The sequence below is a fragment of the Uranotaenia lowii genome, chromosome 3 (genome assembly GCF_029784155.1).
Source record: "Uranotaenia lowii strain MFRU-FL chromosome 3, ASM2978415v1, whole genome shotgun sequence".
NCBI lineage: Eukaryota > Metazoa > Arthropoda > Insecta > Diptera > Culicidae > Uranotaenia > Uranotaenia lowii.
Window position 1 is genome coordinate 327,023,184 of NC_073693.1, and position 16,105 is coordinate 327,039,288.

A 16,105-nucleotide genomic window follows, 5' to 3' on the forward strand; every position below is an offset into this window, starting at 1 on the left:
GTCATTTTTATCAGCTTTGTCATTTTTGTCATTTTTGTCATTTTTGTCATTTTTGTCATTTTTGTCTTTTTTGTTATTTTATTCATTTTTTTTTCATTTTCATCATTTTTATCATTTTTGTCATTTTTGTCATTTTTGTCATTTTTGTCTTTTTTGTCATTTTTGTTGTTATTTATGTCCTCTTTATAATTTTTGTCCATTTTGTCATTTTTGTCCATTTTGTCATTTTTGTCATCTGTGTCATTTTTGTAATTTTTGTAATTTTTGTCATTTTTGTCATTTTTGTCATTTTTGTCATTTTTGTCATTTTTGTCATTTTTGTCATTTTTGTCATTTTTGTCATTTTTGTCATTTTGGTCATTTTTGTCATTTTTGTTATTTTTGTCATTTTTGTATCCTTTTTGTCATTTTTGTCATTTTTGTCATTTTTGTATCTTATTTGTATTTTTGTGTCGTTCGTGTGTTTTTTTTGTAATATTTGTCATTTTTGTGATTTTCGTCATTTTTGAAAGTTTTGCATTTTTTCATTTTTGTTATTATTGTCATCTTGATCGTTTTTGTCATTTTTGTCATTTTTTGTCATTTTTTGTTTTTTATTTGTCAGTTTTGTCATTATTGTTTATTTTAAATTTTGTAAACTCTACCACTTTCCTCTATTTTGTAATTTTTTATCTTATTTGTTTATATTTTCAATTTTTCATGTTTTGGTCATTTCCTCTTATTTTGTCAATTTTTGTTGTTTTGTTTTAAATTTTTAATTATTCAATTTTTCAATTTTTAATTTTTTGTCAATGATTTCTTATTTGGCAAAAATTTCAAAATGTAAAACTTAACAAAACTTACTAAAATTCCAAACCAACAAAACTGAATTGATTGACAAAATTATCAAAATTGTCATAATTATCAAAATAATAAAAATTATTGTTAATTCGACCGATGATTGGACCCTACGTTACCGAATGGTATTTTACTAGGGCGATTCTAATTTTAATCAATTATGTTTTCAATGTTCTCGATTTATCACTTCAATAGTCAATCCGGACAATTATTTGAAACCCATGGTTGGGCTTTTTTTAAATTGTATTCCTAGTTTTTTTCAAAGTTACTATTTGCTGTAACTTGAAAAATAGTTCATTGAGATATACTTTCAAAAAATTTCATAGAAACGGGACCATACAGGATATTCCAAGATCTAGTTTTATTAAAATCACCAATGAGATGCAAATTAAGTTGTTAATATGGAAAATATTATATTTTTCAAATACTTTTTTCATCTAAACAGTTAAGATTTTTTTTATTTTCAAATTATTTTGGGTTAACAGCATTAGAAATTCTTTTATCATAATTACATGATTCAGAATTAAGAAAACTATCATTTGTTTATGATTTTGCACCATATGTTTCCACATATAATTAACAGGCTGTAAGAAAGGCCACAATCTACTGTCAGGTGTATTAAATCGGGTTTTTTTAAAAATAATTTCTGTATTTTTTTAATGATTTGGAAGTAACCCTGGCTATTTTATGTCATTTTTCATTTTTTTATCCTTGTAAATTTTTCAATTTTTGTAAAAAAAAATCTGTGACTATTTTTTCATTTTATAATTTTTTTCATTGTATTGTTTTTTTTTTAAACCTTAATACACATAAATCAGCTGAGTGTATTGTGATATTTCTTGTTTCAATCTAGAATTTGAACAAAATCTATATGGGGTTGGCATAAAAAAAACGAACACGCAACTGGAACTTTGAGGCTACCGTAATTCCGAATAATAAACTTAATTACGTAATAACACACAAACTTCACGTTTCTTTGAAGAGATCTTTTTGTTTTTACTTTGAATTGAAGGCGTGCATCTTCCAAAGAAATAATGGCTAGCATCTTACAAATGCTTAAACCACTTAAACCCAAAAGCTTGTTGTTCAATTCAACTAAAATTATTTCTTATTCCAATCATGCACAAAAGTAGATTTTTGTTTTGAAATTTTGAAATTTTCCTTAAAAAGACTTAAAAGAAAAACAGTTTATAACGGTCGCCATATTGTTTTAAAAGATAGTTCTAAGTTGAATATTACTTCGGATGGGATAATGTTAGCTTAAAACAGGGATTACATGGAAATAAAGAAGGGATCGGTATGGAGTCATACGTTTTTGAGAGATTGGATGAGAATTCGATAGATATCGGATACATATCGGGTGGGGATTTATTTGGAAATGGTTTAAGAAGTTATCCGATAACTATAAGATAGTGATCGAATAGCGATTGCGTAGGGACATGATGAGTTTTTTTTGGAATTGGATGGGATTTCAACTGGAAGCAGCATCGGGTAAGGATTCGGAAAACATTGGATAAGACGCTAATTGGGATTGAGTTAGACTTTGATTGAATGAACATCGGAAAGGATTGGATCTGAATTGGAAAGGAGTTTGGTAAAGATTGGATAGTGATCTTAAAATGATCGGTTAAGGATCGGATATAGATCCGATAAGAGTTGGGTAGGGATTGAAGAGGTATTGAATGGGGATTCAATCGGATTGGATAGGGATCATGTATCGAAGGGATAGGTATTGGATTCGGATAAGGTAGGAATTGGATAAGATTTGGATTATAATGGGGAATTGAACAGGAATTGAGTTGGGTTCAGATATTGATTGTATCGTGTTTGGCTTGTGATTGGGAGAGATTGAATAGAGTTCGGATAGGATTGAACGGGGGTTGGATAAGGATTGGATGTAGATTGGATAGGACAAGAATTGAAAAAGAATCCGATAAAGATTGGATAATGATAAGATAGAGATCTGATATGGATTGGGTACGAATATGGATGTAGTTGAGAATTTAAGAATTTCAACAGGGATTAGAAAGGGATCGGATGCAAATTGCTGAGGTATCTGATAAGCGCTGGAGAGCATTGAATAAAGTTGAGTCAACTTATAAAAAACTGTATTCATTTCAACCAAATTATTTTGCGTTAATCCGGAAGATCGATTAAAGCTCCAAAAATCCTTCTCAAAGCTAAACTAAAGCGAAAAACAAAAAATACAAAAAAACACCATCCAACTCAAAACTGATAAATCAATCCAATTTATTTCCACCCATTTGTGCAAATCCAAATTGGAAAGTGAACCTGCGGCTTTATTCTAGTCGAATCTGGCTGGTTTTTTCCGGCCACTTTTTTTTGATTTGCTTTGACTTTTTCCCCCTCTCACCAGCTACCGGAGCCCAGTTCTGTTTGGCCTGGTCAATTTTCCCTTCTATGGAGCCGCTTTCGGACACCGGAGGGATTAAATTACCCACAAGCATCAATTTCGATCTGGGCCTGGCACATATTTATGACTGGTCCTCTTTCGGGTACGGTTTGGTGAATCGGAAAAAGGATCCGAAAATATTTGACTGTTGTTGGGGGTGCCATACGATTTTTTTTTTGTTGCTTTTGCTGCCTCCCGCCGCCCGTTGCAAATGAATGAACAATATTTGGCTTGTTTTATTGCTAAATCCTAATGAAATAAACCACTCACTTGTGCCGGGACACTTTTGTGGGATTCTGTCGATGAAATTTTCCCCTGTCAATACAACCACTGGGGGTTTTGCATGGAAGTTTTCCCATTTTTATTGTTGTTGTTTTATTGAGTATTTTTGTCTTTTTTTGTTTTCAATTTCTGTTTTCATCCACAAGAATTCTTTTTTTTTATTGAGAAGAGGGTTTATAGAGAAATATTAGGAATTCTCAAAAGACAATTTTGATTATATTTTTTCAAACATTTAGGTATAAGAATTTTATAATATATTTGTAGTTGATCACCAACTGTTAAGTAATTTTTAAGTTGAAAACATTTTTTCTTTATTTAATTTATCCTCAAACGAAAAATCATCCCACCCACTATGTTACACCCAATCCTCAATTCATGTTTTCAATGTTTGTCATTCTCGGTCGGTCCTATCAATTAGTAGGGAAAACTCAAACCTCGCCGCTCCACAAAATTGTCGACAACATGCACATGCCAAATTGTTCATTTATACCAAATTATCTCCCTACCATCATCATGCTTCCCCTTCCAGGGTTTGAAATTGTCCTCCAGCCGAAACTAAAGTACTGCAGAGGAGAGTCTAACAAATTAAATTTCAAATCACTTCTTCCGATCCTCCTCCAGGCAGCCAGCAATAATCGTTGGCGGGGAAGAGTAAGAAAACGAGGGAATGGAAGTAGGATCTGATATCCCAACCTGCCCCATCCTTCCATTTCTCCCTTCAAACAACGGGACTGGCAAAACTTACTCGACTCGACTCGACTCGAAGAGAGGAAGCAAAAACAAGCACATAAATCTTAATTAATTCGCCCCATTTTCCGCTTCCATTGACTCACTTCAACTTTTGCGAAACTCGATCCTCGCGTCCCGCCTTTCCGGTTTACGAGTTGAAATATACTCATTGAGAGTTGGGTTTTTCAGCCGGAAGAAGTAAGGAGGAAAGAAGCCACCCCTTTCCCATTTTCTTCCCCACTTTCTTCTGCAGCAGAAGAACCTATTTAAGGCTAGTGTGTTTTCGTACCTAATGTAATTTTCTTTCCTTTTTTTCCCATTTTCTTTTAATGCTGCCACCGCCCCCGCATCGAACCGGAAAATCCTGGAACCGGAAAATCCCATCCACCTACAACAGGTTGAAACTGGAATGTGATAAACTCGCCAGCGAGAAAACTGAAATGCAGCGACATTATGTCATGGTAAGTCCCAACTTTTGTAATTGTTCTTTTCAACTTTTCTGTGCGGGTTTTTTTAAGTTTTCATTCGTTGCTGCCCATTAGGGTGGCTATGGATGCATGGGAAAAAATTCATGATCAAATTCTTAAAACCGACCATATATGACGCCCTCAGAGCCATAAGTATAAGGGGTATAAGTGACAAAATGGTCGATTTTGAGTTAATGATGCCAAACGATTCTTCATATTTCAAACTATATTTCATATTTTTTTTGAATACTCTTACATTTGGAAGAAACATAAAAATTCTTGAAAAATATATGGAAAATAGCCAAACACAACAATTTAAAAGCGTGTTTTCTCGAAATAAGTTTCATATATATTGTGTAGATTGGACCAGGCTTGATTTAGGGGTACCTCCAAGCGCTAAAAGCTTCGCTTTCCCCCTCAAAAAATCCCCAAAGGGGGACCAAAGGAAATCCGGAAACTGAAATATTAGTATGGATGCCAAATGACTTCAAATGCGTAATGTTGTAAGCTCGGAATCCCGAAAAAGCGCTTCTAAATACAAAAAAAAAACGCATTTTAAAGTTAAGATCCGAAAAAAGGCTCAAAATCACAAAGAAACGCTAAAGGCCAGAAAATGAATTTCAAAGTTGTGATTGTGATCTCAAATTAAGCTCAGAATCGCCAAAAAAGCTTCTGAAGGCTAAAAAATGCATTTTAAAGTTGTGATCCCAAATTAAGCTAAAAATCGCCAAAAAATGCTTCTAAAGACCATAAAATGCAAAGTTGTGATCCCAACTTAAGCTCAGAATCGCCAAAAAACACTGCTAAAGGTCAAAATATGCATTTTAAAGTTGTGATCCCAAATTAAGCTAAAATTCACCAAAAGGGCTTCTTAAGGCCAGAAAATGCAAAGTTGTGATCCAAAATTTAGCTCAGAAACGCCAAAAAACACTTAAAAAGGCCAGAAAATGCATTTTAAAGTTGTAATCCTTAATATAGCTAAAAATCACCAAAAAAGGCCACCAAAATTAAACGTTGTGATCCCAATTCAAGTACAAAATCGCCAAATAACACTGTTAAGATCGCGAAAGGCATTTTAAAGTTGTGATTCCAAATTACGCTCAAAATCTCCAAAAAGACTTCTGAAGGCCAGAAAATCTAAAGTTGTGATCCCAAATTAAGCTAAAAACCGCCAAATAAACGCTTCTAAAGGCCAGAAAATGGAAAGTTGTGATCCCAAAATTAATCTCAGAATCACAAAAAAAAAAACACTTCTAAAGGAGAGAAAATGCAGTTTGAAGTTTTGATCTCAGAAGTAGCTTGAAAACGCCAAAAAAGGCTTTTAAAGAGTATAAAATGCAAAGTTGTGATCCCAAATTAAGCTCAGAATCGCCAAAAAATACTTCTATAGGCCAGAAATGCATTTTAAAGTTGTGATCTCAAATTAAGCTGAAAATCGCAAAAAGGGTTCTTAAGGCCAGAAAATGCATTTTAAAGTTGTGATCCCAAATTTATGTGAAAATCGCCAAAAAACCTTTCAAAGGCAAGAAAATGCAAAGTTGTGATTCCAAATTAAGCTCAGATGCGTGAAAAAATCCCACAATCTCAAATTAAGCTCAAAAAGGCCAACAAATGAATTTTAAAGTTGTGATCTCAAATTAAGCTAAAAATCGCCACAATAACCCCTCTGAAGGCCAGAAAATGCATTTTAATGTTGTGATTCCAAATTAAGCTCAAAATTGCCAAAAAACGCTTCAAAAGGCCAGAAAATGCATTTTAAAGTTGTAACCCCAAATTGAGCTCAAAATCGCCAAAAAATGCATTAAAGTTTTGATCCCAAATTAGGCTCAAAATTACCAAAAAACGTTTCTAGAGGCCACAAAATGCATTTTTTTCCTTTGATTTTTGAAAATCTAATAAAAAACTTGCCGCTTATGTTCTACTATAAGAAGGATGGCTCAAATGTTATGAATCCAACAATAAAATTTTGTTCTACAAAATAAAACTAATTACTTTTGGTTACTCAAAGATATAAAATTTATTACATTTGGTCCTGTGGTTTCTGAGATATGGTATTCTGAATTTTGGTGTTTCCTGGCATAGATCTCTTAGCAATCCATAATGTTAATGTCGATTTCTGACTAACATTTTTTTTCAAGGTAACACCAGTTTTTGACGTTTAATGCTTTTTTAAGTCATTTGGCCTCAAAATTAAAATTTCGAATTTTCTGATTTCCTTTGGTTCCCCTTTTGAGGATTTTTGAGGCACCCTAAATCAAGTCCGATTGAGCTGAAATTTTGCACAGAATGTATTTGGTCGGTTTGCGAACTTCGACATATCCCATTTGACTGCCACCCTAATGCCCACGTTTTGACACGTTAAGCGATTCATTTCTTTGAACCAATAATTTACTTTCCACTTTCGAAGATTCGGTTTTTGAAATTATAACGAAGATTGAGATATTCAACGATACATGGGGTTGGCGAATTGAAGGTTTAATATGTTAAAACTTTACAATATTTCCTCTGCTAAATGTGTTCAAATTATCTGATAAACTCCAAATTATTTTTTTAACCTGAACATTTAAAAAAAACGTGATTGATTGACCAAAAATGCAAAACTTATTTAAGCTGCACTGAATAATTACACAAGGCAACAAAATTTACATTTATCCGAAGTGCAAAGAGTTTAAGGGCGAGTTAAAACTAATTCTGGGGCACTGATCCAAACATTCAGTTAGTTTTCTTTTCTAGCGGCCCTTTTTTATTTCGAGATAAATTTGAAAAATAGGTTAAAAATTCATTTAATCAATTCTCTCCCTTTTTTTGCATCACTGTAGAGTAGACAAAGATTTGTAAATTGAAGTTTTTAATTCAATGATCAACTTTCTCGATGATTGCGAGTAATTTTGACTTCTGAGAAAAAAAAATATAGAAGTTTTCTTTTTGTTAGTTTTTCCCAATCCTACAAAATTCGATTATTTTTACGAAATTTTATCCTAAATTGAATTATTGGTATTTCTTAAACCAAAAGTCTAATCGCTTTGCAGTCTTCAACAAAGTTTTTGAATGAGTAGAAATCTTCAATATAAAATACTCTAAGACATTTTTAAGAATTGTCAGAAAAAGTTTTTATGATAGTCTTTAAAATTTTTTAATGTTTCAAATTTATAGAATTAATTTTTTTAAAGCGATGTTTCTCTTAATCTTCAATGTCTAGGCAAACCTGAATCCTTGATTGAATGGGGGATAGTTAATGTATTCAAAATCAGTTTTTTTTTGAGAGATTTTTGTTTCATCAGTTTTTAATGATCGATTTTACTCAAAATCGGTAAATTTTAAGATTTCCACACACCATATCTCTTAAACAAGAGCTGATAGACGAAATCTGTAAAATGATTCGATTTCAGGACGCCAAAATCTTCCAAAAACAATAATTGAAACATAGACCACAAAAATTAAATCCTTTGGTGCGGTAAAAATTTGTTTTCAAAAAATTAGAAGAAACCAGAATAAAAAAATATATCAAATATTGAAGAGGAAAGGGCTAACAATAATTTTTTATCATGCAATGAAAATTATACAAAATTAATAAATGGAAAAATTTAAAAATAAAATTTACAAAAAAACCTCAAATTTTGTTCGACGAAAACGAAACGGTCAACGGACTGATTTTCGCAAAATTGTTGAAATTCACATAAATTTAAATTACATAAATTGACGAATTGTGCAATTCGAATTTAAAGCATTAAGATAATACGTAAAATTATAAACAGTTTATAAAAATTGAAAAAAATGATTTTCAAGAAGAAATGAAAAGTTCCAGCGATTTTAATGTATCAGAAAATATAATGTAGGTAAACAGAAATAATGAATTAGGAATATAGAAGGGAGGTAATTCTCACAATTCTTAAACTCTAAAAGATATAAAATTTCTTAGGATGCAGGAAACTGAATCAAATACAAACAGGAAATTTCGGAAATTGAAATCAATAAAAAACTGAGATTTATAGAATCAAAATAAAAATAGCTTATGAAAATTTACTAAAGTTATATTTTGATGTAACTTATAAAATGAAAAAAAATGTTCAAATTAAAAATGAAACAATAAACTCATAATAAAAAGTTCTTTATTTTTTTCTAGGATTTTCTTTTACATTTAAGATTACTCAATAATTGCAGTTAATCTTGGTTACCGTTTAAAACGGACAAATATTGAAATTTTTTTTAGAAATAATCGGATTATTTCAGGATTGCAGATAGAATTATAAAACAACTATTCTGGTGGGCATCCGAAACTACTGTAAAATTATTTTTCGTTTAAAATTTCCCCGCGTTTTTAAATTAATACTAAAAAAAATTAGGCATCATTTTAGCCGAGGTGGAATTACATCAGGTTGACCGATAAGAGATCGACCATAATCTTAATATGTTGAACACGTTCTATGTAGATCACATAAAAAATAAAATCAACGAAATTTTTTGGCTATTTTTCGGTTAAGAGATTAAATCAAACACCTAAGCTTTTGAAATAACCAACATTTCAACCATTTTCGAGGTCTTTATTAAAAAAAAACTTTAACATACAATCAGAAATAATTCAAAAGAAAGCCTTATGACAAAAACCACGCACTCCTAAGATTTAAATAACAAGGAGAAGGCGGATAAATTTTAAGATAGATATGGAATATGACACAAAAATCAGATTAAAATTAAGCATAGGACAATTTCGAAGAAAAATGATTGAAAAAGGTTCCTATCTGGTATGATTCTTTACCTGTCAAAATTCATCAATTATTATCGCTGGGTTTTATGGAGCCGCATGGAAATATCAAAAATGTTTCAACCCTTTCAACAAAATTTTAACTTGAATAAGGCCGGACCAAATATCAAATTTATCTTTTGTCACCCCTCTCCCTTCGATAAGCTCAATTTAATAAAAAAATTGGATTACGATTTATTATCCCCCCCTCGTGATGTTTTTACTTCAAGTGAGAGAAATAATGTAATTATGTAATCCATCTTGTCCCTCTTAGAATGCTTGAAAGGCTCACGAACTATCATAAATATATTTGTAGTGTTCAATTACGTTACAAGTAAAATTTTGCTCAATTTGTTTGATAAGTTTTTGACCTTTGCGAAATAAATAAAATGCGTATAAAATTCAGCCTCATTTTTCATAACTCCGTCCTGAAGAAAAGGGTAAGTCTCAAATTTTTCGAACTTCAACAACCTCTCTTGAGTATATGTTCCCTTTGGCTTGATTTTTTTTTTTTTTTTTTTTTTTTTTTTTTTTTTTTTTTTTTTTTTTTTATATTTATTTATTTATTAGTAAGTGTTTTAAAATCACATTTCATGGTCATTATTCTAGCTCCAAATGAAAATTTAAACTTTGAGTATTAATTATTCCAATTATTATTCCACTACAATCATCAATGAAAGTGATGTACTTGCAAAAATAATTCAATATTTTAGTTCTTTTTTGCCGATTAATATTTGGCAACACTGGTTGTAGTAGCTCCTGGAATGTCCATTGTTTTCTATGGTTGATGACTTCATTCAGTTTCAGTTGTAGCATATTGAAAGCTTGATTCAGTCTGCTGCATTCACTATACTTGTGACATATGGTTTCCGTCTGCGCCCCACAGTGTGTGCAGCTCTCATCATCCGCTCTTCGTAGAACAAACAGCAGTTTGCGGCATTCAGCTTTTTCGTTGGTCAGCAGATAGAGTTTTGCTCTCTGCGTATAAGAGAGTTTCCGACACGCAATGTTCTTCCAAACCTTTTTCCATTCTACAGTGGGGTTGTTTCGCTCTACTTTTGGTGGATCTGTTTGAGACAGAAGGTAATCGTAAACAAGTCTTGCCGAAGGGTTTTGTTGGATGTTACTTGGTAGGTTCTGGATAGCTTGCGACACTACATGTGCATCGGGGAGGCTAGACGGGATTGGTCGAATACGTTCCACTAACATAGACTTGAAGAAAGGCATACTGTCGAGTTCTATGATGTGCCTGTTGATTAAAAGCGACTTGGTTTTCATAGCTGGTAAGTGAAAATTTAACCCACCATTTCCGATTGACTGTGCCAGTTGATGGATGGGGACCCGAGCACAATATCCACGCCATAAGTAACTGCCACTAGTAACTGTAACTTTTGCTACATGATAAGCATTTGGAGGAACGATTGAAGAAAGGAACCATATCTTTGAATTGATGTATGTGTTGAGTAGATGAATCTTTTGATGCAGAGTTAACAACCTCGTAGAGTGAAGCCACAAATGTTGAGCCACCTTCGTTACCACTGTGTCCCAGTTCTTGCGAATCATTGTCCGTATCGAGTCAGCGAAATAGACACCCAAAATTTTTATGACATCAGTCGTTTGCAGCCAGGGAACGTCTATTGGATTGTTGTTTATATGCCCTACATCAATAGCAACAGTTTTGATCCGATTCAGTTTGGCTCCTGATACATTTCCGAAATTGTTAAACAGCTCACTGATCATTTCGACTTGTTCTGATGATCTAACCAAGATAGTAACATCATCGGCATAAGCGACTACGAGGTCCTGACCACAAACTCTCTCAATCTGTCTAAGTAGAGGATGCAGGTATAAAACAAAGAGGTGCATCGAGAGCGGATCTCCCTGACGTACCGATCTGCCAATGCGAAAGGGAGGCGATAGTCTTCCGTTTACAAGAAGTCGTGATGAAGATAGTTCAGAAATTCGGGAGAGTGGGTCGACAAGACCACGATTGAACCCGAGTGAGCACATGGTGTTATAAAGGTATTGGTGAGACACCCGATCGAACGCTGATTCTAAGTCGAAAGATATTAGCTTGCCTCTCTGTTTATGTTCGATAAAAGAGGCAATACGATCTTTTATAGACAGAGTCGCTTGAAAAATGTTGCGACCAGGATTTGAGCATTTTTGACTACTCGTGAGAATTTGGTTTTGTGTCATAATATTCTCTATCCGAAGTTTGAGGATGCGAGAAAAAAATTTATAGTCGTTGTTTAGCAGAGAAGGGTTCTGATTTGAAAAAACAAAGCAGTGGTGTTACTTCTTACAAGGAGAAGAAAAAACGTTGATTTTGCGGTGAAGTAATTGGTCTTTGTTAAGTTTTATTTGTTAAAGCGAATTTTGAGGTGATTGTGGTCAGAGGAGTAGTGAAGTTTTAGTGAAAAGTGTTAACTATGAAGTGCAATTTATGTTTAAATATTTGTATGTTTTGTTTTCTTTCTGAGTCGAGAAAATGGCCGCAATTCGAAAAGCCTTTAGCAAGTCCTTTTTTGAAAGAAGATGGCGCTGTTATGCCTTTTTTCTCAAGTGATTTTCAAAACAAGATGGTGCTGTTATGGGTTTTCGAAAGTTCATTATTCATTTCAAATGGAGATGGCCCAATTATAGTTCTATAGTTTTGTGCTGCCAGTTCATCAAAATTCGATGTATGGTTTTTTGATGACATCGAGTGGCGAATTTTCACCCGATACCGTTGCCCACAGAAAAATTGCCTTTCAACAGGATACTAAGCTAAGTATATTTTTCATTTCAATTCAAACTTGCTTAATGTATGTGAACCTGACAGATAAAGTTTTAATTCGAGAGAAATAAAGTTCGTTGGTTTGTTGTTAGTAGTGAGTTTTTTGGTTACCTGCCGTGAAATCGAAGGCTTGTATAGTGTTCGGTGATGGATAAATTTCCCGCGTTTTATTTCGTACGTGTATTGCAATGCCGCGTTTGGACGTGTTTTCTTTTGATTTACAGCGCACGATAAAAGTGTTTTGTACGTGTATGATTATTTCAATATTAATTATTTTCAATGCGGTTAAATTTGGTTCGTTTTTTTTCTCTCTCTTTCTTTCGTCCTTGCTCTTCTCGTTTCAAACGCGTGATAAGATTCGGTGAGTTACACCGGTGCCAAATGCATTGTACGTGTATGACAATGTCACGTTAGGACGTTTTGCTCTTCTCGTCTTAAGCGCGCGATAAAATTCGGTGAGATGCACCGGTGCTATGTACATTGCACGTGTATGGCAATGTCATGTTAGGACGTATTTGCTCTACATAAAAACGCGATGTACTCGAATGCGACGCGAAGATCATTAAATATTTAACTTTCCTTTGATCACATCCCTTCCCAAAGGGAATCCAGATCTTATTTACCTTCCCCACTAACAAACTACCCTTCCTGTGACGACCGTGGAGATTTAGAGGTGTATTCGGTCTCTAGTAGCAACGGAAGTCGAACTAACAATCCTTCCCTTTCCCCGATGAACCGTAAGGACGTGGCCGGCGCCGTTATTGACCATGTAAGATAAGGAACTTTCGAAACGTGTACACAGAAAATGGTAAACTAATCCCAAGCCCCATTTATTTGGATCTATGTACAATTTTGATAGTTCTTGTCAATCACGGAGTAGCAACTACAGAAATGTACGGTTTATCTAAGCTCAAGCTCAAGCTCAAGCTATAGTCGTTGTTTAGCAGAGAAATCGGTCGGTATGCATGTGCTGTGTCATCACTGTTCTTTTTTTTGACTAAGACTATAACACCATCTAAAAATTCTGGTGGCATTGTTCCAGTTAGGGCTTCGTTTAGTATTAGGTTCAACGCCCGGTGGAGAACATCAAAGGCATGCAAATAGAATTCTCTAGGCAGACCATCAGGACCAGGAGATTTCCTCGGAGCGGATGATTTAATTGCATTCCATATTTCGGTAGTGCTAATTTCGTGGGTACTTACAAGATTAGCTTCGTTGCTTTCCGGGATAACTCGTTCGCAGATGAAGTTTTCGTCGTGGCCGTCGTTTTGCTGATTTTCGTCGTAGAGTGTCTTGAAATAATCCAACAGGTGATCGTGTATTTCCACAGGTTCTTCCGTGACATGACCTGATTCGTCCCGTATTTTTTTAATGACCGTTTTTCTTCTTCGCCTCTCTCCTAAGTGGTAGGTTGAAATTGGTTCACCAGCTGCGTGTGTTTCATTGATTCGCATGAACATCCCTGAGAAACGACGTTGATGAGTGAGCATTTCGGCTTTTATTTTATTGATTGTGGTTAGCACGGTGGGATCTTGAAGAAACGAATCATAAGCTTGTTGTAGGAGGGTGTACAGTCGTTGTTGTTCACGATAGAAATTATTGAATGCAATGTTCGATTTCCAGCGGAAGAATTATTTCGTTTTGGGCTTAGCGTAAGATATCCACCAGGAGAGCCAGGAGTTGTAGTTGCGACGTTGGCGGGTCCAAAATTGCCATTGGTTTCGAAGTTCTTCTATGTTTTCAGTAGTTAGAAGGTGTGGGCGGAGAGACCAATACCCACGCCCTTGAGGCATGCCGATGGAGGGAAGACATATGCGTGCGGTTACTGCCTTGTGATCGGAGAAAACAGCACACATGTGTTTGTACTGTGCGTAGGTTTGGACGAAGGCTGGAAGTAGTGTAGATGCGATCCAATCTTGCCGAGGAATTGTGTGAGATGTACGTGTGGCCTGCTTCGCTCGAGCGAAGCTGCACCCAAACATCTTGTAACTGTAGTTGTTGTGTAACCGATTGAAGAGCTGGACTGGTGTTGGTTCCTGTACAATCGCATTGCCGTATAACACTGTTGAAGTCCCCTGCAAGGATGGTATGATCGGTTCGGTGTCGGAGATAGTAAGATACGGTGTGGTTGAAAAATCTCTCTCGCTCAGCACGGAATCCAGAACCTGAGGGGGCATATACGTTGCACAGTGTTGTTTTGTTCACGCGTACGGCAATAAGTCGGGTATCGAGGCTTCGTTCTACATGTGAGAATCGGATGTAATCTTTGAGGGCTATGGCTGTTCCTCTTCGAGTGTGATCAACGTTGGTTAGCACAGTGTATCCTGGTAGTGTCAGTTCCGCATTCTCAACTTCTTGCAAGAAAATTACATCCAAATCAGTTACTTGAGCGAAGGTCCGAAGGGCATTAATTTTGGTAGTGTTGGTAATCGTGTTTATATTTATTGTTGCGATGTTATAGCTGACCAAATCCATCTTAGTGGTTACTCCACCTCAAAGGTTCCGTCGACATCGCTAGGAGTTTCATGTCGTGTTTTTTTCGTTTGTGGCCTGCGGCTACGTGTGCTGCTTGTCGAAGTGGTCGAGTCGTCGGTTTCGGTACCATCGGGATGTTTGCGGTTAACAGCTACAGCTATTTTCGACGTCGGTTCAAACGGAGGAAGGGTTGGTGGAGGCATGTTGGTTTTGGACAGTGATTCTGTTGAGGCAGTTCTACTCAAAACAGTAGAAGTTTCGGTTGATGGGTGTGCTCGAGCGAGCTGTTTTCCTTGCGAATGCATGGAGCTGGATCCCGGTGCTGGGTGTGTGTTTTGTGGTGCCTTGGAAGGCAGTAGTGTTGGTTTTTGTGGTGCTGGTGCAGGCTTGTTTAGTTGATTTGTTAGTACATTGGCATACGATGGTTTATGTAGATCGATGGCCAATTTTTGTACTAAAAGCTTTTTGTTTTGTACACAGGGTATCCCGTTGTGCACAAATTCGTCGCAATATTTGCAGGTCTGCCGTTGGTATTTGTAACTTACGGCAGCTTGTTCAGCGTTGATGGTGACAATCGAAGGAATGTTGGTGTTAACGATCACCCTGGCAATTCTTATGCCGGTCGAGGTGCCCCCGAACAGAAACTTGTCGTCCCACAGTAGGTCTCTAACAGAGAGAACTTCGCCATACGACGACAAGAAGTCAGCGACCTGCTCATTAGTAACGTCTTCAGAGAGATCGAAGATTCGTACCTCTACGGCTCCGTCTTCCATAACGATGCGGAGCTTTTGAGGCTTGCCATCCACGATGCACTCATGTTTGTTGTCGTGCTGCTCTACAACACGTTCAGCCGTTTCGAGGTCAGTGACCTTAACAAACACGCAAGCTAGGCGCTTGCTTGGTTGGATCATCAGCACTTTCTCGCGGGTAAGTTCAAGTTGGTTTTTGATGAACTTGTGAATTTCGTCATACGACGGCGGTTTTGGAAAGTTCGCAAAATCTATGCGAAAGGTATTCTCGCGGCGCCCCATTTTTACAATGAGGACTTCGCGGCAAACGAAATAGCTTTTGATTGACTTCCGATACCAGATCAAAAACACGACCTTATCGCTCGGAAGACGAGCGCAAACTGAAATTTCAAACTATGCCAAAAACTTGTATGGAAGTACTCTTTTCCCCTTCCCATCTCCCACTGTTGGAAGGGAGTAGGATCACTTATTGTTTGACCCTTTTCCCAACAAAATTTATATACAACAAACAACAATTTATACAACAAAATTTATATGAGCTTCTTCCTCCCCTTAAAAAATGCAAGGTGAAAAGGTCTATAACAATCATTGAAATTCTCGTACCCAAATTCTTTCCCATGTCAAATTTGGATT

At 35.5% G+C, this 16,105-nt stretch overlaps 1 protein-coding gene across 13 annotated transcripts in view; it reads left to right on the forward strand.

The window, feature by feature from the left end:
• Positions 1–16,105, forward strand: part of LOC129756453 (protein groucho) — a 384,109-nt gene that overhangs the window by 192,414 nt on the left and 175,590 nt on the right. For all 13 annotated transcript variants that reach the window (XM_055753332.1, XM_055753333.1, XM_055753335.1 and 10 more), the window contains one exon: positions 4,659–4,722. In XM_055753332.1, coding sequence (XP_055609307.1) covers positions 4,659–4,722 — 64 coding nt within the window. The remainder of the gene's footprint in view (positions 1–4,658; positions 4,723–16,105) is intronic.